Below are 22,469 nucleotides of genomic sequence, written 5' to 3'. Positions count from 1 at the left end.
CAGTGCCCGCCCCCACTGCACCGTCACTACTGCTCGTCCCCGTTGCACCGTAACCAGTGCACGCCCCCACTGCACCGTTACCAGTGCCCGCCCCCACTGCACCGTCACCACTGCTCGCCCCACTGCACCGTCACCAATGCTCGTCCCCGTTGCACCGTCACCAGTGCTCGCCCCCACTGCACCGTCACCACTTCTCGCCCCCGTTGCACCGTCACCAGTGCCTGCCCCCACTGCACCGTAACCAGTGCCCACCCCCACTGCACCGTCACCAGTGCCCGCCGCCACTGCACCGTCACCAGTGCCCGCCCCCACTGCACCGTAACCAGTGCCCGCCCCCCCTGCACCGTCACCAGTGCCCGCCCCCACTGCACCGTAACCAGTGCCCGCCCCCACTGCACCGTCACCAGTGCCCGCCCCCACTGCACCGTCACCACTACCAGTCGGCCATCTTGGATCTAATCTCGAAAATAAAATGACATACACATGTAATCCATCATTTATTATCTATTTTCCAAGTTTGAGCAACATTGGTGAATGCATGTCCGAGACATGGTGGAGGACGTGTTCAACATTGGGTTTTTATACAACTAAAATGACCGCCTCCCGTCCCCCATCCTCTCTCTACCTCCCTCCTTCTCAACCCCTCCCCCCTCCATCCTCTTCTCCCCCACCCTCCTATTCTACCCTCGCCCTCCCTACCTCTTCCCCCCTCCCACTTCTCCCCCCTGCCTCCTCTCTCGACCGTCGCCCTCAAACCCCTCTCTACCCTCGCCATTCCCTCCTCGTCTCCACCCTCCTCTTCCCCTCACTCCCTCCTGTTCTCCCCCCTGGCTCCTCTCTCTATCCCTCTCCTCCCCTCTCTCTACCCCCCCCTTTTCTCTCCAACTTAATGTTTCCCTCACCGAAGTGATGGGTTGTATTTGCTCGTGTATAAAAATCATCAGTAATGACGGGTACTTTGTGGAACATCAGATATACAGATTTCCCACCGTGAAGAAACCCGAGTGCTTACCGTGACCAACGACGTGGACGCCGTCCTTCATTTCGGTTCATCACTCTGTGTCGAGAAGGGAAACCGAGGTTACGCTCAACGACCTGGAAGGTCCAGGTGAAGGTAACAAAGACTTGCACGTGTTGAGTCCTCCTGAATCAACACTGACCATCTTTTCATGCAAACTCCATGACCAGGAACAAGCGCTGAGAAGTCCGTCGCCGTTGACTCCGCCCCTCACGTACCGCTTGTTCCGTTCAGATGACGTCATCACGTTCTCAGGTGGTATCACTCAAAAACCAACTGAAATCTTATCGTTTTGTACATTTTACTCGTTTGATGCTTTCCTAGAACTACGAAAATCTACATTTTCCACACTTCCCGTGTTAAATCGGTGTTGTGCTGATATTTGTAAATAAATGAAACCTATGAACTGGCCAGCTGGACCATCGTGTCTGTGTGACATTTTGCACTTACACTCTTTTTAGCAGTGTCTCACGCAGCGAACACTGCTCATAGAGAGCTCAGCGTTGTTCTTCTTCTTCCTCTTCTTCTTCTTCTTCTTCTTCTTCTTCTTCTTCTTCTTCTTCTTCTTCTTTTTGTGAAGACAAAACCTTTATATTGGGACTCGGCTCCTTCAAAACACGATCCGGATCTCCTTAAATACTAAGCACATGTACACATCCTCGCATTAAGGGTGCCTTTTGAGAGCGTCTATCATGAATTTTTAAATATATTCTGACATTTGCTTTAAAGTTTCGAAAAGTTCACGTTACTCTTTAAAGATTATTCCATTTAATATATTGTGATTTCGTAAATACTGTTACGGCTGTGGAAATTCGCAATACACCATAAAGGGTCCTCAGGTGAGATATATCGATAAGTTCATGCGTTGTTCGCCCACACCCGCTGTTTAGAGGGAATATGTGTAATTCATTCGGGCTGCGACGCTTGAGTTAGCCGTTTTTCTTTATCTATCGTTATTTTGAACCACCATTGCCACAAACCGCCACCAACTACGCCACAACGCCCACCACGCTCACACCACCCCCACAACAACCACCACCATCTTCGCCACTACGTCCGCTTACGAACGCCATCCTCCGCGGATCACAGTAAGACGGTTTCCGCACCACGGAAACCGTCCGAAAAGGATTGGCAGAACAAAAGCACTTGTGAAGCCTGTGGGGTTTTTTCCCGCCATTTTTCCCCCGCGCTTCGTGTGAAGGGGAGGGGTGGGGCAGCTCGCTCCCAATTGGTGGATGGAACGCGATCAGGGAGGTGTGACAGTGTGACGCGATCAGGGAGGAGGAACGCCCCCTGTCGAGACCTTTCTCAAACGCCTCAAAGAGGGGTGGAGCGAAGAACGGGGCGGAGCGACAGGGCGGAGCCCGCGCTACAAAAGGGGGCAGACGAGGAGAGTTCAGGCACGTGCTTGATCCCTTTGAAGATGACGGTGTGGTGAGAGAGAGGAAGCTCCTGCTCGAAAGTTCCTGGTCGGAGGGTCAGTCGGAGTCAGTGCGGTCCCGAGACCCCGCTGGTGGGACAGAGCGGCTGCCATTTCCCTCTCTCGGCCCCAAGTATCGACGGTTTCTCCCCCCCACCCCGTCCGCACAGAGATAGCGCCGGAAAACTCCGTCCGTGGCATCGAGCGACCAACAAGTGCCGGCGCAAAACACGAGCTCACCGACCACGCCGGAGGAGCTGAAAGCTGAGGGTGCGGGAGAAGGACTCAGTGCGCAAAAAGGGAAGTCGCCACTTTTGTTTCTTTGGGTTTTGTGTAAATGTGTGTGTGTGGCGCCAGTCCGTCAAGTTTAGACCTGCATAAGTGCCGGTGTAATTATTATATTCGGTTGCAGCTCTGCATTTCGCTCTTGCTTTTGTTCTTGCCCTTGTATACGTGCATGATAAATTGTTGCTGACTGGAAAATACGTGCTTCCGTGTGTCGCGCATTAATGTGCTTGTCCAATTGTTCCCCCGTTTCGCTTCGTCCTTTCCTTTGTTGAATCTCCATCTTGCATCACGTAAGGGATTGATAGTGGGTTTAAAACACGCGGTAACTAATCTGAACCATCAAGGTCGACGATAACTCCGCTCGGTTATCCCTGTAGCATGGAACGAGCCGCTTAAGCGGTTCGTGTCCGGAGTCGACCTGTGGCGTGATACAACCCCTGAGTAGGTTACCCGTGCGAGTACTTAGGTATATCAACTTTTGGCAATTCACCCTATTTCGCGCAGGTAGAATGCGGACTGGGTTGTGGTGAGGTTAAATCCCCACCCGTGACTCGATCCTTGGCGATAGTTCCAAGAGGGTCACGACTGAATTGTCCGTTCCGGTGGGCGACGCGGTCGCCATTCGAGTCAAGCGGCCGATCGCACGCCGGACGGGCCAGAATTCGCAACAATACATTATTTATTTCGTAAATACACGATATTTCGTAAATACGTAAATACACTATGACGGGTCTCGCTATTGGCTTAATCAAGGCACGTGACGAAATATCGGAAGTTGTTGGTTTTTTAATTTTTATTTTAGCCGACAAAACATTTAGGACGCTGCTCTTGGACACATTTGTCCTTGTTCTTGTTACAATTGGATTGCTCACCAACCTGCCCTGCAAATTGCAATGGTTGAATTTGGATCGTAAATGTCGGGCTCATTGGATAGCTCACCGACGTGCCGTCAATGTCGATGATTTTTGGACCAACATTTCCCTGCAAGATGTTCGAGATCGAGGAGATGGGTGTCACAGGACGTGTGATGTGCATTTCAATAATCGCACCATCATACTGTGTGCCGTTGCTATGGTTACGAGACTAAAAGCTGCTGAAAGGCGGACGAGGCAACAGTCCTCGACAAGTGTTGATGGAAATTCACCATCATGGAAGCACCTGCGGTCCAGCAGGGCTAGTGGTTTTGTCTAGGACCGGGGAGGTCCTGCCAGACATGTGTACCATACGTCAGGAGAAAGAGCGATTCATCGATAGAGCAGGGAAATGTGTTCATGACCATCTTATGATAACAGAAACCAGAGATGTGGGAAGGTGATGACGTATGATTGTGATCTATTTCCAGGTGGAGATGGCTTCATGCTGTTTGCACAGGAAAGTTTAGAAACCTTCCACAACAATCCACTCCAGTCATTCATTCATAAAGTTGAGACAACATCACTCAGTGATAAATATAATGTTTATGTTCCAGAAACCGATCAGGAATGGATCGAGTCATGGACTTGGATTACCAGCCTAGCGGGGGATAGATTATACGACTTGGATTACCAGCCTAGCGGGGGATACTCTTCGTCCTCCTGATTGCTGCTGTTTCATCACACTTTGGGAAAGTGGGACTTGTTTTTGTTGGCACGCACTTCGGGTAGAGGGTAGAGGGTGGTCTCACACCGTGGCCTTCTGGCTCAATCACCCGTACTGAAGGACCGACCAATTAAAATTTGTTTTTGGTTCGTATAAAGGAAAGAAAAAAAAAATCACAAATTTCTCATCCGGATTCAAATTATTTTGTTTCCTTGTGTTGAAACAGCCATTATATAATTTATTGATTCTTCCTCCATCCCTCAACCTCTTCCTGATAATTTCGGCCCCAATCACTTCCGGTTCCGGTTTTGAGCGGCAAGAGGTCTCCTTCGGGGCTCCCTGCTGACATTCTCAAAGTTAAGTTCCGGTTGTTATTTGTCCCGTTTTAACTGTTTAATTTTCTCACCTACATGTTAATGTGTGTTCCTAGTTCGGTTTTGTTTCAAAAATCGTGCTATTTTGTGAGTATTTATGTCGACGTTCTTACCTGGTGTTTGAGGCCTAGTCCTAGGCTTGAGGCCTACCGGTTCCACTTGGTGTTCGATCGTTTTTTTTTTTGTTTGTTTGTTTTTTCTCCCCATTACCTTCAATTTTCATCCTCCCCACTTTCCAAACATCCCCCATTCTCCCAACTAATCTCTTTCTTATCTCAAAAAAAAAAAAAAAAAAAAAAATATACCCAACAACAACAACAACAACAACAACAACACGCTCACCTTCTCCCGATTCTGCTACTTCTTCTTCCTCTTAACTTCCTCCTCGTCTTCCTCGATTTCTTTTTTTTTTTTACATTTCCATGACCTAATCTGTTGAACTCTCTCATACATTAATATTAACAACAAAAACGATCTTATGATGCTTCATCTTCCTCTCTCACACATGTGGTACTCTTTACTGTTTCACAATGCACTACTCTTCTGCTATTTCAACAGACTGCTTTCATTTCGACCTCTCCTTCATTCCTTGCCTAAAAAATCCAACTATTACAGCGCTTCTTCTCTCCATGCTCTGAATTCGCCTTCATTGCATCCATCAAGAATTGTGTTAAATCGCATCTCTGACCTAAAACTTTTAAAAACCACAGTTTGCCATGGATGCTCGCTTTCCATCAAACATTCTTTTTTCCAACTTCAGTGCCAACTCACCCCCCTCACCCCTCACTCTCACTCTCAAAGCAACCATCCCACTCTTCTCCCTCCAAGCCTCCCTCTCACCTCTTTCAAAAATTCCCCCCTCACCTTTCTCCCACCTTTCATCCCCCTCACTCTTCCTTCTCTAAGTTGCCCCCCTCTCATCCACCAACCTGCCTCCCTCCACTGCCCTCTCACCTCCATCTCTTCACTCCACCTCCTCAAATACTCAACTGCCATCTTCCTTGTCTCTTGTCCCCCCTCTCTCCCAGCACCACAGAGCCTTTTCTCCTCCTCATTCGGCCCCCTCCCCTCCCTATTCTGCAATACCCCGCACTCCGTCAGCAACCCTCCTTACCTCCCGGCGTCGTCCCTCGTCCTACCCTCCCCCGCCCCCTCCACCTCCTGCACCCAAAGCCTCCTCCCCTACCTCTTCATTAAAAGTGTGGACCTCAAATATCCGGGGCCTTCGCTCAAACCTTTCAGATCTTTCCATGCAGGTTGCCACTGACAAACCAGACATTATCTGCCTAACAGAAACTTTCCTCTCCCAAGACGTGTCTGACTCCCAAGTATCTCTCCCTGGTTACTCCCTCTTACGGTATGACAGACCTGAGCCTCGTCCTGGTGGAGGTGTTGCTCTCTTCATCAAAGACTCTATTCCTCACTCTCCATGCACTGCTCTCACTCCCCCACACCCCCAGGAATACCTCTGGCTTCGGCTTCCCCTCCACTCCCACCTCATGTTTATATGTGTACTGTACCGTCCACCGAACAGTGATGACTCCATCTACACCTCACTCTCCGAAAACATGGACCATCTTCTATCTTCTCATCCAAACTCTCTCTTCCTCTTATGTGGCGACTTCAATTGTCATCACGCCAGTTGGCTCGGTGTGGGTACCTCTCTCACCTGCCATGGGACATCAGCAAAAGCTTTCTGTGACTCATTGGGACTGACTCAATCGGTCAACTTCCCGACCCGGATCTCAACCAATGGTACTCCATCTCTTCTGGATCTGATTTTGACAAATTTCCCTGACAATATCTGCTGCTCTTCCTTCGCTCCAATTGGTTCTTCTGACCACGTCCTTGTTAAAGTGGACATCTCTCTGGCTGTTATCAGAGAACCACCTCACCGCCGTCGAGTCTGGCATTTCACTCAAGCCGACTGGCAGGGTCTCCGAGCAGCCATCAAACTTACAGACTGGTCTCCTATCACTACTTTCTCAAACATCAACTCATCCTGGGAATTCTTTCAAAGAAACTTGCTCTCCCTCATGCACAGATTTATCCCCTTTCGTGTTCAGTTGTCTTACCCTTCCTCCCGCCCTTGGTTTACTGAAGCTTGTGGCGAGGCAGTTGTCCTGAAACAACTTGCCTTTGCCTCATGGAAAGCAAACCCAACTGAGGGCAATCTCAGTTCTTTCCACAAAGCTCGGAACAAGTGTGTAGCTACCCTCAGGAGAGCCAGAAAACAACATCTTTCTCATCTCAAGTCTGAACTCTCAAACCTCTCTCCCTCCTCAAAATCCTGGTAGCGTTTAATCAAATCTGTTTCTGGTGTATGTTCCCCCTCCATCCCCTCCCTTACCTCAAATGGCCGCACTGCTGATTCCACACGTGATAAAGCTGAATGTCTAAACTCGGTGTTTGCAGCTAAATCTTGTGTCCCAAACCCATCACTATCTCTACCCACTTTACCCAGTCGCACCCAACTGTCCCTGGACTCTGTATCCTTTTCTCCTGACAAGGTGGAGAGCTTGCTTTCAAACCTCGAGTCAGATTCTGCAACCGGTCCAGACGGCATCAGCCCACGTGTCCTCAAAGCCTGCTCTTCTGCTCTTGCTCACCCTCTCTCTGTTCTATTCACCCTCTCATTTTCCCAAGGTCATCTGCCATCTGCTTGGAAATCTGCTAACATCACTGCCCTGCATAAAAAAGGTGCAAAAACAGATCCCTGTAACTACAGACCAATCAGCCTTCTCCCAATCATCAGCAAGGTTATGGAATCCATCATCGCTTCAGACATGAAATCCTTCCTCTTCTCCAATGGCTTGATTTCCAATCATCAATTTGGTTTCAGACCAGGTCACTCTACCCTAGATATGCTGCTACTGCTCTCCCATCAATGGATGGAGGTCCTCAATGCCAGACAGGAAATCCGAGCCGTATCCCTGGACATATCACGTGCTTTTGACACAGTCTGGCACCCTGCCCTACTCACCAAACTCTCTTCCCATGGTATTCAAGGCCATCTCCACTCATGGCTCGCAGACTTCCTCTCCTGTCGCAGTCAACGTGTGGCCCTAAATGGAGTTCTTTCATCCCCTCTTCCTGTGCAGGCTGGAGTTCCTCAAGGTAGCGTTCTGGGCCCTGTTCTTTTCTGGTTTTCATCAATGATCTCTCGGACTCTCTGGAAAATCCTCTATTTCTCTTTGCCGACGACTCCACCCTCTGCCGTACCATCTGTCATCCCTCAGACCGGCAAGCAGCAGCTTCTTCGCTCACTGCAGATCTGGATAAAATCACAAACTGGTCCAACACGTGGAACATGTCTTTCAATCCAGACAAATCTCACACTCTCACTATGTCTCTTCGAAAGGACCGTTTACAAAACCCCCATCCACTTTCTCAACAATCCTCTGGAAGAAGTCTTTTCTTTCAAGCTTCTGAGTCTCACTATCTGCCATGACCTTTCCTGGGAAAGTCACATTTCCAACCTCGCCTCAAAAGCCAGTCGCCGACTGGGAATCCTCCGTCGTGCAAAGTCCTTCCTCGGCCCTCTTGAGCTCCTGACCACTTACAAAGCTTTTGTCCGTAGCCTGATGGAGTACTGCTCTCCCCTCTGGGCTGGTGCTCCTGCCTCCCACCTTTCTCGACTTCACGCTGTCGAAACCAGGGCTTTTAAGATCATTGGCATCTCCCGCAATGAAGCTGAGTCTTTGGGCCTCTCACTCAATCACCGCAGGTTGGTCGGTGGTCTTTCTGTCTTCTACCGACTCCTCTCCAGCCTTGCCTCGGCTGCTCTCTCTGTGATTTGTCCCAACCACATTTCCACAGGGCGCTCAAGGTCCGCCAACAACCCCCTTCTGGTAAAACTACCAAAATCACGAATCACTGCTCATCTTCACTCTTTCATTCCTCTTTTTTCCCGCCTTTGGAATAAACTTCCTCACTCTATTCTTTCCCATTCTTCCCTCCAGGCTTTCAAAACAGCTGTTCACCACCACCTCTTATCTTCCCCCATCCAAATCCTCGATCTTTTCTACCCCCGATAATCCACCCAAGCCCACTTCCTTCAATTCTCCTGCTTTCCTTCCTGAAAGTCCCTTTAATGTCCATCTTCCCCTCGCCATGTTCCCCGTCCCATCCCCATCCCTCTCCCTTCCACAGTTCACCTGTGTCTGTTCCCCAATGTTTTGTCCCTTCCACTCCCGCCCCTCTTGTCTCATGCCTCCTTGCTGTGAGTTGTGTGTTAGCTCTCATACGAGCCTCGACCAAGGTATACAAAAAAAAAAAAAAAAAAAAAAAAAAAAAAATCGTGGTGTTCCTTTTGGTGCACCTGAAGACTGCTGCATCATCTATAATGAAGGATCAACGACAACGAAGAGAAGGTGCGTTCGCTGTTTAATGAGAATTCAAATTAATCACAGATATTCTCATCCGGGGACTTTTGGGGGTTTTTTTGGAGGGGGGGGTCATCTGGGAATTTTTTTGTCCTCACGGTCTTTTGGGTCATTTGGATCTTCGGGGTCTTTTTGATCGCCTGAGTTTTTGATGTCTAAAGGATCTTGGGGGTCTTAAAGGGTCTTCAAACGTCGAAGGGGTCTCAGCAGGCTCAAGGGTCAAAGGTACATTCCAACAGTATGCAATCAATGAATAGACGTACGTAATTAATAGACACACATACACAGACACAGTGCGTCACTCGTCTGGATTTTCTGCTGACGAGCTCGTGTTTAAAACAGCGGTTTAAACATTCCAAGCTGTGTTACAATCCATGACGGTATAATCCGCAGCAGTATCAGGGAGTAAAGGGAGAGTCAAGACGGTGTTTTTTAATGCAAGAGTCTTTAACTCAGAGAGTAGCTCATGCATGGACGAGTTTCCCCGGAAACGAAGCATCGGGAGAACGAGTAAATAGTTTTAAAATGGATCGCAAGACCTCAAAACTGGGGCGAAGAAGAAGATTCCCATACCGACGAGGTGGCCTGTGATTGGTGAGTCCTGAGGCGGACGCACGCTCTCGCGACACGTCATCACGTTCTTCTCTGTTCCAGTCGTTCCGAAGGATGAAGAAGAAGAAGCATTTATGTTCGTGCGATCCGAGGCTTTTGCTTCTCATCGTCGGTGAGGAACGTCTTCATTCGCACATCGTCCACAGGTGCCCACGTCAACCGCTCTGTGTTTGATAACCTCGTCACGTGAAAACCGTGTTTTGAACGGAATACGAAAAACGAAAGAAATGTCCTCGTATTGTCATCGCCAGACTCGCACGTCCCCCTCAATACACCATCCACCCACGCTGGTGGTAGACATGTGATCACCCCACGTGTTCCTCGTTAACGAAGCAAACTAATTGGCATTCACTTTGTGTATGAACATGGACCATGATGCATTGTAACGGCTTCTCGTACCCCACGTACTGACGACTACCTGCGACCTCGAAACGGTGTTTTCTGATGACGGTGATACTTGCTCACAGGTCACTTTCATCGGTTAGTGTGCCCTTTCCGTACGGGAGCAGCAGGAAGGGTCATGTTTGTGCTCGCCAAGCGGCTTAAGCATTCAAGCAAGCATTCCGTCCGAAACCATTGATAAGGAACGGCTGGCTTGGCAAGCGCTTGTAAGCTGCTTGGTAACTGAATACCCCCCCCCCCTGTTTCTTCCCTTTGAGTTTTCTGTGAAACAGCAGTACTGAGTTTTAAAAGGTCATCGCACATGTTTGTGGTTTATAATACGTTTTACTTCCAGTAAGGGTGCCCCACAAAACGCCAGAATGAGATATTTAAACACTTTAACATGGCGTTTGTTCAAGGAGGAAAAAACCCCTTGAGGAGGGGTGATAGTGTTGCTGAAATGGGCCCTTAGTGGGTTATTAAATATAGGATTAGCCCAGATCCCCCCTTAAATGCATGTTTAGCCAGGTTGTTTGGTAATCGGACGTTACATGTGTGTCGGGAGGTGTAGAAGGCTGTCTAGTGTTCATACGGTGGTGGTGTACCGAGAGGCGCTTCTTCTTCCTTCCCCCCTCCTTAACTAGCCCCCACCCGGCGCTCTGACGGTCAGTCAAGACGTTCCGGCAACCCATTGGCGGAGAGCCGCTGCAGTCTCACGCGATGGACCAACCACGGGTCCCTGGAGGCGGTCCGTAAGGCCCGCCGCAAAAAGGCAAAAGGAACTGGTTGCTTTGTGAGTCTGGGATATGCTTTCGTGAGAAAATCGAGCCCCAAGAAGGCAAGGGAGAAACTGCTTGCGTCGAGTCGGCGATCTGCTCTATGAGGAGAGAAACTGCATGAGGAGAGTCGGCGATCAACTTTATGAGGAGGTCATCGACAGGTTCATCCGGAGTCCAGTCACGGAACCTCTGACTGTCCTTACTCACTGCATGGCTCGACACGTCTTGTGATCCCATTGATCCACCTGCGGAGCCCAACACCCCAATTTGGCCTAGTCTGGTGAACAGGCCAGGCCTGGATTTGTATACTGGACCTTGTGAGAAACCAGCTGGAACGCACCATAGATCTTTCGCTCTTGTGCCGTCGACCTTGCGGGGCTGGACGCGCCGTGGCATGTGCGAGCGGTGCCGGAAAAAGGAGTACGAGCGCCATCTTGCCACGCTGCATGCTCGAGCTTGGGCGCTCGAATCCGTTGACATCGGCTTCTCACGACCGCATTCGTGCCTTCGACAATTTTCCTCTCGTCCATGAGGCACCACCAAGTACTCCGTGTCTTGTCTGCATGTCGTCTAAGGTTTATTTCGCTTGGGCCCCCTTCGAAACCCGTATCCGTAGCTCCCTAGTTAAGAGCGGGTTATAGATTAATTATAATGTTCATGAATGCTTTGCTTGTGTTGTGTTTCACCGATGTGTCCCCAATAAATCTGGCTGATTCATATGAAAGTGCCACGCGCCCATACGAGGAACAATCCGCTCGATTTGTATATAAAACCAAACGGGCTACGGACTGGCAGACTTCGCTCGGTCTCTGACAAATCCAGTCTGTAGCCGGGGTCTATATCCCCAACTGGTAAGGCCCAGGTGTACTTTGGTATTGTGATCTGAGGCACGTGACCTGAGACCTGTGTCGAACTAGCCGGCGTGATAACCCCTGAGACGGCGGTGCTGTTAAGGGACGCCGAATCTTCAACATTTGGCTGCCAAGAGTTGGGTGTGAATCCTGCCACCGCTGGAATCTATAACAATATTATGAATATTAATATTGTTTTGTAATAACATTAATATAATGCTGTTATCATTTGTATTGTCACTACTTTTGTGATTAGAAGCAGCCTGGGAAAAACACCATGATTAGCTATCCTAACACGGATATACACCTTAACACAGATTTTGCCCAAGGCGGAAAATCCTTTTGGAGAGGGAGGCAAATGAAGTCGACACAACCTCCATCATGTAATCCTTCGTCCTTCTGTCAAGTTTGGTTGAGATTTGATAAATAACCACCGAATGTATCGTGGTCAAAATAATAGCCAGACACCAAATTGCATGTTTTCGGATGATGATGATGATAATGATGATGGACAGAATGTCCAAGTTGAGTCGATTTCAGCCCAGTTTGGAGACAGTTGGATCCTGTCTCATTTCGCCAGGTGAGCCGACAGGTTGCAGCAGCAAACAATTGTTTTACACCGATAATGAAGATAGGTGGGGAGGAGTGGGGGTATGGTGAAGGCGGAGGAAGATAAATGTTTCAAATACCGTTCTGGTTACCTGAGAGCTCTGATTGTAACATGCGCATCCCCAAAAGTTATTTCCAGGTGACCTCTCATTACTTGGATGAGATCAGAGTGCACCTGAGGATGGAAAGCAAGCCCGACTACGGGTTCGATCGTGGGTATTGTGGACATGTCCTGTATTCAATAGTCGTGTCATGGGTGGTCCTTATTCCTCAACTTCGGATTTTCTAAGCTCCAACGCGGAAAAAAAACTCCAGAAAACTCTCCTGGTGAACTTTTATTTCCAATCGGACAACATTTACCCCTCCCTCATCGACCTTGAAGTTTCACCCTGAGGAATAAAAACAGCAATCCTTGAAGAAAAATTTTTGTGCCATTTATTCCCACAATGTTAGCTTATAACACACAATATACAGTATTTTAGAAATGGTTACCTCATTACACAGTTAAATGGATTAAACTAAAACAAAAATCTAAAGCAAAATGTCCCACAAGGCTCCAAGGCCCGTCCGACTTAGTACTCCTGCTCCTGCTGGGCCGCCACACCAGCAGCCACGGTCTTCTTTGTGGAGTCCGGGAACTCCACGCGATGACGAGAAACAACTTGGAGGAGAAATTGCAGTTGCTCATCATCCTGAGTTAGCATTCGGTTGTATACCTGGATGAGGGCAACTCCTCGCTCTGCGTTGTCGTTGATGACCGCTATCCCCTGCAGGAAGGCCGCCGCTGTCCGGAAGTCTTCCCGCTGCAGCCAGGTCGCGGGATCGGCGTCGAGGAAGCTGTCTTCCAGGCGCAGCTTCCGGAAGAACCGTCGCGTGTTGGTTGATGCCATGTCTTGCAGTTGGAGTCCTGAGACGTCTTGGCTGGGCAGCTTTGGGCCCTTCGCTGGAGATTCATCTCCCACCGTGATGTGAAGTGAGGTGAGTATTTGCCTCTTCTCCTCCACCGTGACCAGGGGGTTAAAGAGTGCCAGAGCTTCAAGCTCCTCCGAGAGGTACCACAGATGCCCTTGCAGCTTGGTCAGAGCTGCCTTGCCCACGTCCCGGTTGACGTCCATGTAGGTCGTCAAATCCTTCAGCAGTTGCAGGTCGTGTCGAGGGGCAGCTGCGGCCTCCGGAGCCAGTGTTCAGGCTTTCGCGTACAGGCGACTGACGAAGACGGCAATTTCCCGCAGGCCCTTCGCCTCCCTCGCTGTGAGCTTGAATTGGCTCCGGAACACCAAAACTTTCATTGCGTAGATGGCTTTGGACATCCACCTTGCGTGATGCATGGGTCCGGGGGCTAGGAACCTTACTCCTCGTGGGGGGACTTGGCCAAGGAAGATCACAGTCAATTCCAGCAGCTCCCGGTAGTCGTCCCGAAGGCCCTTGTGGTTGATGAGGGTGCTCTGGAACCAGTCCTTGTCCACATGGTCCAGCAGAGGACGCACATGGGTGTGGGAATCACCGGACTCGAACTGACTCCGGTCGATGAACTTCCAATGACCTTGGAAGTGCTTGAACATGATCACTGTTGGACCTGACGTGGAGCCGATGACCGTCGTGAAAGCCGCAGCGAGGAGCAGCTCAAGGACATGATGGCGGCACGCAAAGTACAGGAGATCTTTCTTGAGCTGCTGTTCGATCAGGACACAAGCCACGTTCTTCAGGCCAGTGTTGGAGGATGTCGTGTCAAACGACATCCCACCGATGCGTTCAGTATTGTCCCAGTCTTCGAGTGTCCCGACAACTGCTTTGGCCATCTCAGAGCCCGTTCCGTTCGGCAGCTTGGGGACGTTGAGGAGCTGCACCGTTCCATTGCCTGAGACCAGAATGGGAAATCGATCGACGGTCTCCTTGGTCGTAAGGTCTTGCATCAATTTCCCATACCAATGAACAATGAGTGTGCAGCCCCCCCCCCCCGTAGCTCCTCCTTGAGTGCCACACGAGCATCCGTCCGGTGTTTTCGCCGATGCCGCCGGATTGAGCTGCGGTTGATGTTCATCTCGGAGACGTCATGGCCGAACGAGTGGGCTGCCGCCGACAGGACATAGACTGCTCCCCAGTCGGTAATCTTGGTCCTGTCCAGAGCCGCTGCCACACTTGGCGTGATCATGTTTGTCATAGCCCTCCTGGGGCGCTTTGGAAGTCTCGCTTCTCCGTCTCTGCTCCCCTCCTGACTGGTCTCATCTGCAGAGGTGGACGACGATTCCAATTCCACTTGGATCATGGACGTGCTGGCTTCATCCTCCGTGCGCTGCCTCTGTCGCTCCTGCTCCTCACGGCGTTGAGCGGCGCGGGCCTCCACGGCAACTAACCGTGTGTCGACAGATCCCAGCTTTCCATGGCGACCGGGTTCGCGCTGAGCTAGCAGAAATGCCTTATCCTCCTCATTCGTGAGGACGTCCAGGGCATTGGCGCCGGCGACATCGAAGAGATGCTTTATCCGCTTCTTGAAAGCTTCCTCACGCACCGCTTGAGAGCCAGCTCGCCTCTTGTTCCGCTTGACGTTTCCAAACTCCTTATGGAGTTTTTCAATCTTTGCCAGGATGGAGTCCTGTCGCTGAAGTGGGATCCTGGCTTTCAACCAGAGCTCAATGACAATTTTCATGACATCGTTGGCCGCCTCCTGCACAGACCTCCTGTCGACCTCGATTCGGTATATCAACAGTCCCAGCACTTCTTCTTCCGAGGGAAGTTGAGACCCGGCAATGATTTCAAATGGAGCAATCAGACAGCGACGGTTCGCTGCTGCCATGCTTGATAGATTGATGACTCAACCAGAAAAAGAAAAAAAAAATTTAGGGGGGCAGTTTTGAAGAACGAGTAATACACATTACACATTACACAAACACACAGATCGACGTATCACAATAAAAGAGACGATTGGACATTGCAAGAGCGTTTTAAAGTTCAGCACAGGTCGATACGTCGTCGTTCTAATGTCAGCCACCCCGAGAAACTGAGGCTCAACTTCAAGGTCGATGAGGGAGAGGTAAATGTTGTTGGAATTTGAAATAAAAACACCAGAAGAGTTTTCTCGACTATTCCAACGAATTCCGGGGGTTGGAGCTTAAAATGAATGAATTCAAAAATTTACCCCCGAACGAAGAGATTTACCCGAATGAACACGTGATAATTTTAATTAATTAACTCAATCCAAACCTACGCACACTCGGGATCCTTCTCACTTTAGTGGTTGTTTGTTAACAATTCCCTCCCTCTTGTTTGGGTTGTTGTATTTCTCAAGCCATACACCATAGGTGGTGTAAACGCCGCCGAATCATGTTTATGCATTCAGGTTAAATGTGGTTAAAGGTTTGTGTTGTTTGTGGTGCAGTGTGGTGTGTTGCAGACTTCATGCAGAGTACTGGGCTTGCGACGGGTAACATTCTGGTGGAGAGTACCGTGGGCGCCTCTGCGATCCTTCAGTGCTCATATCACCGCGAGCCGGGCGCTACCAGAAGGGTGGACGTTGAGTGGAACGTAAACATCCCCGGCAATCTCAATCCAAACAAACTGGTGAGTGATTTGTTTTGACCAACCACACTCTCGCCGCACTCCACCACGTACTCATTCCTTCATTCGTTCGGCCCAGCCATTGGGTCATGCATGTAACAAACTTGTACCTTTTACAAGTAAACTTACCTGCACGCAGACCACGAGCTGTATCAAGTGAGCATCACAAAGCATTGCCTTTCCTTCGGATCTTATTGTCGATGTCCACATCGATTTTCTTTTGCCCACAAATCTCTTTGTTCCAATGATGTAGTTCAGCAAAGGACTTCTGTGACTCCGAAGGACTGACTCAATCTGTGAACTCTCCAATCCAGATCCTGGACTTGGTGATGACAAACTTTCCTGCAAATATTTCCTGCTCTTCTTCTTCTGCAATTGGTTCATCTGAATCCTGATCACGTGCTTGTGAAAGTCAACATCTTCCTGGCTATTCTCAGAGAGCTGCCTCAACGCCGGAGAGTCTGGCATTTTACTTAAGCAGATTGACAGGGACTGCAAGCAGCCGTCTCTCTTCAGGACTGATCTCCCGTATTTATTGCCCCTGATGTTAACTCAGCCTGGGAATTATTCCACAGAAACCTGCTCTCTCTCTCTCTCTCTCTCTCTCTCTCTCTCTCTCTCTCTCTCTCTCTCTCTCTCTCTCTCTCTCTCTCTCTCTCTCTCTCTCTCTCTCTCTCTCTCTCTCTCTCTCTCTCTCTCTCTCTCACACATGCACAAATCCATCCCATCTCATCTTCAATTATCCTATCCTTCTTGCCCATGGTACACCGAATCTTCTGGTGAGGTAGTTGCTTTGAAACTACTTGTCCTTTCTTCCTGGAAGGCAAATCTGACCGAAGGCAATCTCAGTGAATCCCACAAAGTCCTCAACAAGTGTGTGTCCAGTCAGCACAATCAGAAAACAACATCTGTCCAACCTCAAGAATGACTTGTCTCTCCTCTAAAACCTGGTGGTGCCTTGTTCAGTCTGGCTCTGGTGCACGCTCCCCTTCCATCTCTTCGCTCTCTTCAAATGGCACCACAGCCGACTCCGCTCGTTAGACGGCTAAATGTCTCGATTCTGTGTTTGATTCCAAATCTTGTGTCACCAACCCCTCACTCTGTGTTCCCATCCTTCCCTGTCATATCCAGGAGCTCCTGGTCTCTGTGTCTTTTTCACCTAATACGGTGGAGAAGGTTCTTTCAATCCTCCACTCTGAGTCTGCTGCTGGACCGGAGGGCATCAGCTCATGGCTGTGTCTTGAAAACATGCTCTGCTGCTCTTGCACATCTTCTCTCTGCCCTTTTCACCCTGTCAGTTGCGTTAGGTAGGCTGCAGCCTCTAATTTGTCCATGTCTCCTATCTTATCCTTCAACTCTGCTGTTGGTGTGTCCTCTCTCTCTCTCTCTCTCTCTCTCTCTCTCTCTCTCTCTCTCTCTCTCTCTCTCTCTCTCTCTCTCTCTCTCTCTCTCTCTCTCTCTCTCTCTCTCTCTCTCTCTCTCTCTCTCTCTCTCTCTCTCTCTCTCTCTCTCTCTCTCTCTCTCTCTCTCTCTCTCTCTCTCTCTCTCTCTCTCTCTCCCCTAGTTGCTGTTCCTTTTGTTCTGTTCCACCCGTGTCTTCCACGACCACGAGCCTTGACAATGGATACAAAAAAAAATAATTGTCATGAGAACCTTTTGTGCCGATGAAACGAATTAGTGGTCTTTAAAAAATGACCATTAACCTCGACTTGGATGAAAGACTTTTAAAAGATTTTTTTTTCTACAATGACTATATATATATATATATATATATATATATATATATATATATATATATATATATATATATATATATATATATATATATATATGTATATCTTCTTCTTTCGGCTGCTCCAGTTAGGGGTCGCCACAGCGGATCATCCGTATGATCCGCATAGTGATTTGGCACATGTTTTACGCCAGATGCCCTTCCTGACGCAACCCTGGTCGCCTCTTACGACACAGGGATATGGTACACCTATTTTTTAACCGGGCCATACACCGGGCCCAGTATACTGGTACTCATTTCGCTGACCTCGGAAGGATGACAGGCTAAGTCAACCCCCTGGTGTATTAATTCAGTGGCCCAACGGGCTTGAACTCAGGACCTTTTGGATCCCAAGCCGCTGCTCTTACCACTGCGCCAACACCAGACTGTAACTATTATACTGTATATATTATACTGTATATATATATATGTATATATTACTACTTGTACTCTTTCTACATCTTGTAATTCTTCCAATAATACTTCTACTGCTACTATATACAGTACGACTACTACTTCGACCTTAACAGTCCCAATGATTCCCACCTTCTTTGGGGTCTTTCACGAATCATTTTTTCTTTGACGTTCGACCGAAAGAGGAAGGAGGTTGTAATTTTTCCAGGATGCCTGTGATAACTCACCTCCTCTTCGTGAAACGAGGATCCGTTGCGAGCATTGGTATTGCCCTGCCCTCAAGTTATCCCGTGAATCCCATTTCCCTTCCCTTCCCATGCAGGTCATAACACACACTCTTGACGGGCGTGTCTTCAACGGGAGGGACACGTACGTCGACCGCGTGTCATTCATCGGAAACGTCAGTGAAGGAGATGCTTCCATAAACATCACAGAACTACAGCTCGATGACACCGCCGTGTACCAGTGTAAAGTGAAAATCCCTCCGACTGTCAATCGTCGAACGATCTCTCTCATTGTTCATGGTATTTATGGTTTTGGGAAGGGAAGTTGGGGGAGGGGGGGTGGTTGGATGGTTGGGTGGTGGAATCAGGGGATTGGGGGGGGGGCAGAGTCAAGGTGTTAGCATACCAACGGCATAACATCTTCATGAAATTGTTGCTGCCCCCCCTCAGCCCCCAACTTTCCCACCTCCCCTGTTCCGAAAATATTTTCAGTGAAGAAAACGACTTCAATGGCAGCGACATCTGACAAAAGAAGCAATTCGAAGATCATTGTGAGTGTGGTGATGGCATCTGCGTTCATCTTTCTGGCCTTCCTCTGCTTCCTCTCCTGCCGTCCATACAAGCGTTCTGAGGAGGATGAAGGTGACGATATCCTGTGAGGCCCGAGTTACTGAGTTCATGTCACATGACTAAACTTCACAATGCCAACCTAGTCAAAAGAAATTATTTAAATTATCAATCTTCAAGGAAGAATGGCCTTCAAAAAGGCCATGACAGTTTGGGCGAGGAATGGGTGGTCCGTATTGGTGTTATTCATTCGTTACAATTCATTCTTGTTAAATAAATCTCTCATGGTTTCCCATGAAACATGATGGAGTTTCTGTCAAATCCCACACGAGAAATTTTCCTTATCGAGTGATGCCTGAAAGTGATCTGTGATTGGTCAGCCATTAATGTCACATTTAAACGTTTCATGAACAAATGATGTGCATTTACCCAGAGCCTTAACTTCATCTCCCCCTCTTCTCTTTCTCCTGTTTCCCTCTCACAATTCCAGAGAGGATTCTCCAGCTCCACGACCTCCCCACATGAACGTCCCCGAACTTCACTCATCCCACTCGTTCATGGGATTTCTAGTACTGATGTTCCCCATAATGTGTCCCTTTCTAGTACTGATGTTCCCCATAATGTGTCCCTTTCTTGTTCTGATGTTCCCCATAATGTGTCCCTTTCTAGTACTGATGTTTCCCTCAATGTGTCCCTTTCTAGAGCTGGTGTTCGTTCTCCTCAATGTGTCCCTTTCTAGAGCTGGTGTTCCCCTCAATCTGTCCCACTCTCGTGCTGTTGTTCCCCAAAATGTGGAATGAAGAAATATTCTTGCTGGTCGGCGGGATCTCATGTCGATCTGCGTGGGAGGGACGTTCCATATGGGGAGCAATGGATGAAATTAACAGGACGTTGATCGAGGTATGCTAACCACTTCTGATATCGATTGGCAGACATCAAACAACAGCCTGTTAAATGTTTGTTTGTTTTTTTGTATACATTGTCGAGGCTCGTGTGAGAGCTAACACACAACGCACAGCAAGGGGGGCATGAAATGAGGGGCGGGAGTGGGAATGACAAAACAGTGGGGAACAGAGACATTAGGAGATCTGTGGAAGGGATAGGGATGGGGCGGGGAACATGGGGAATACAGGATGGACATTACAGGGACTTTCAGGAAGGAAAGCAGGGAATTTGAAGGAGGTAGGTTTGTGTGGATTATCGGGGATAGAAAAGATCGAGGATTTGGATTGGGGACGACAAGAGGTGGTGGTGAACAGCTGTTTTGAAGGCCTGGAGGGAAGAATGTGATTTATTAGAGTGAGGGAGTTTATTCCAAAGGCGGGAAAAAAGAGGAATGAAAGAGTGAAGGTGAGCAGTGATTCGTGATTTTGGTAGTTTTACCAGAAGGGGGTTGTTGGCGGACCTTGAGCGCCCTGCGGAAATGTGGTGGGGACAAATCACAGAGAGAGCAGGGGAGGCGAGGCTGGAGAGGAGAGGGTAGAAGACAGAAAGACCACCGATCAACCTGCGGTGACAGAGTGAGAGGCCCAAAGACTCAGCCTCATTGTGGGAGATGCCAATGATCCGAAATGCCTTGGTTTCCACAGCGTGAAGCCGAGAAAGGTGGGAGGCAGGAGCACCAGCCCAGAGGGGAGAGCAGTTCTCCATCAGGCTGCGGACGAAAGCTTTGTAAGTGGTCAGGAGCTCAGGTGGGCCGAGGAAGGACTTTGCACGATGGAGGATTCCCAGTCGGCGACTGGCTTTGGAGGCGAGGTTTGAAATGTGGCTTTCCCAGGAAAGGTCATGGCAGATAGTGAGACCCAGAAGCTTGAAAGAAAGGACTTCTTCCAGAGGATTGTTGAGAAAGTGGATGGGGGGGTTTATAAGCGGTCCTTTCGGAGAGACATGGTGAGAGTGTGAGATTTGTCCGGATTGAAAGACATGTTCCACGTGTTGGACCAGTTTGTGATTTTACCCAGATCTGTAGTGAGCGAAGAAGCTGCTGCTTGCCGGTCTGAGGGATGACCGATGGTACGGCAGAGGGTTGAGTCACCAGCAAAGAGATATAGAGGATTTTCCAGAGAGTCGGAGAGATGAATGTTTTACGAAAAAAAAGATGAAAAAAGAGAGAGAGAGAGATTTTATCCATTGTTCCCCTGAATGTGTCCGGCTCTCGTACGAGCGTTCCTCATAATGTGCGATGTTCCATCCACGTAACAACATTGAACGTCTCGTTCGCACAATCTGTCCGCTCTCCAAACTCCAGCAGCACCTTGGAATGTACCTGTATCACCAGGAGCACGTCGCTCAAGCATCCTCCGAAGAAAACCAGCAAGGACCCAATTATCAAATCCATCCAACCGAAACACATCGGTTACCAATCACTACCTGGTTCACGAGTAACCGATGTCCGATGTACGACTCAAGCCTTGGATGTTGACAAGATGACTTCTCAAGTATTACCCGCATGACAATTCCGTGTCTCGCGACCACGGAGGGAATGTGATCACGTGACAATCATTCCAGTCATTTCCCTCAACCTGACCAGCCGCTGGTATCCAGCAGCCGTTCTTGATCCAATCTGATGAGGATCGATTCCGCACATACCACGGAGCCAATGCGTGACATGATGTCTCAAGTTGTGTTGTTGGGACGGTGTGGCATGGTTCTTGTGCGTTTGCCATTGCTGGTACTTGTGAAGTGGAACGACATGGTTTTCATGCTGTTCTCAAGATTGCTGTTACGCAGGTGCAGGTTACCTGTTGTTGCCAACAACGTCGAACGTGCATCCGTCGAGATGTTTGTTGCGGTGGCACAGCCCGCAAACATTCAAATTGTAAATGTTTTTTTTTACTGCTATTGCTGATATTAATTGTATAATTATGAATAATCGCAACATGACGAGTGAAATTAATTTATATAAATTGTTCCAGAAGTATGATGTACATCTGCAGTGAGTCAGCGAAATTGGTCGGGAATTGTTTTGCCCAGAAGAGTGACGCGCACATGTAAGGCTTGTTGTGACCCACACTTGATGTGTGATCCTCGTTACCCCTGGCTTCATGTTTGTTGCATCATTTCACACTGCTCGTACTTTTTCAAAGACCTCTTGGCTCAACTCTTTTTCTTTCTTTCTTTCAATGAACGAATAAAGCAAAAGCGTTTCAATCACACGAGGTGCACAAGAGTGGTGGAATTCCCTCTCCCCTCTCACTCTCCCCTCTTCTCTTCCCAGATTCCCAACTTCAATCCATATATCTCCCTTCCGCTCCAACTCTACCATCTTCTTTTACCCCCTTTGATTTTTCCCACCTAAACCTATGTTAGGCAGAAAACAATAGTTAGGAAAGAGGAGAGACAGGTAGACCTGTGAGGAGCCCCAATACGAGAGCTTCTGCACCTACTCGTGGAGTTGCCGTGGCTCCTGCCAACTGTCCCAACCATGGTCGGGACTGCCATACAGGAACCCGAGCCATTCTTCAACTTACACTGTGGCATCTCTCAGGAGGTCTGCGGAAGAGGCAGGCTTTTCTGGAAAGGTTGCCTCCTTTCACCACCCATTGCCAACATGAATCCACATGTCCAATGAGACCAGTTTTGCCGTTTTCTGCAGATGGTGCCAAGTCAAGAAGTAGATCCAGGTGTTGTCCCCTAAGATAGG

General features: G+C 48.9%; 1 protein-coding gene, 1 long non-coding RNA gene and 1 pseudogene across 9 annotated transcripts in view; 1 reads left to right on the top strand and 2 right to left on the bottom strand.

The window, feature by feature from the left end:
• LOC147006509 (uncharacterized) overlaps nt 1–1,229 on the bottom strand; it is a 34,980-nt gene extending 33,751 nt beyond the window's left edge. Inside the window, exon 1 of the long non-coding RNA XR_015054799.1 lies at nt 1,013–1,229. This is a non-coding gene — a long non-coding RNA (uncharacterized LOC147006509). The remainder of the gene's footprint in view (nt 1–1,012) is intronic.
• A 7,751-nt stretch (nt 1,230–8,980) lies between these two features.
• Nucleotides 8,981–21,979, top strand: LOC147006507 (coxsackievirus and adenovirus receptor homolog). 8 transcript variants are annotated; one of them, XM_085868656.1, is made up of 5 exons: nt 8,981–9,051; nt 15,672–15,853; nt 18,358–18,559; nt 18,710–18,914; nt 19,317–21,979. In XM_085868656.1, the coding sequence occupies exons 1-5, from the start codon at nt 9,024–9,026 to the stop codon at nt 19,624–19,626; spliced, it is 927 nt and encodes a 308-aa protein (XP_085724782.1). In that variant the 5' UTR covers nt 8,981–9,023; the 3' UTR covers nt 19,627–21,979. The 8 variants fall into 8 exon arrangements, 5 of the variants coding, with proteins under 5 accessions (XP_085724782.1, XP_085724781.1, XP_085724784.1 ...); XM_085868655.1 differs by lacking the exon at nt 8,981–9,051 and adding an exon at nt 9,166–9,787; XM_085868658.1 differs by lacking the exon at nt 8,981–9,051 and adding an exon at nt 9,169–9,821.
• Nucleotides 12,868–14,407, bottom strand: LOC147006508 (uncharacterized; annotated as a pseudogene).
• Nucleotides 21,980–22,469: the final 490 nt, after the last annotated feature.

The sequence above is a fragment of the Eptatretus burgeri genome, unplaced genomic scaffold (assembly GCF_056783735.1).
Source record: "Eptatretus burgeri isolate ZD-2024b unplaced genomic scaffold, Ebu_testis_v1 Ebu_testis_scaffold_3169, whole genome shotgun sequence".
Taxonomy (NCBI): domain Eukaryota; kingdom Metazoa; phylum Chordata; class Myxini; order Myxiniformes; family Myxinidae; genus Eptatretus; species Eptatretus burgeri.
This window is presented reverse-complemented; position numbering and strand designations above follow the sequence as displayed.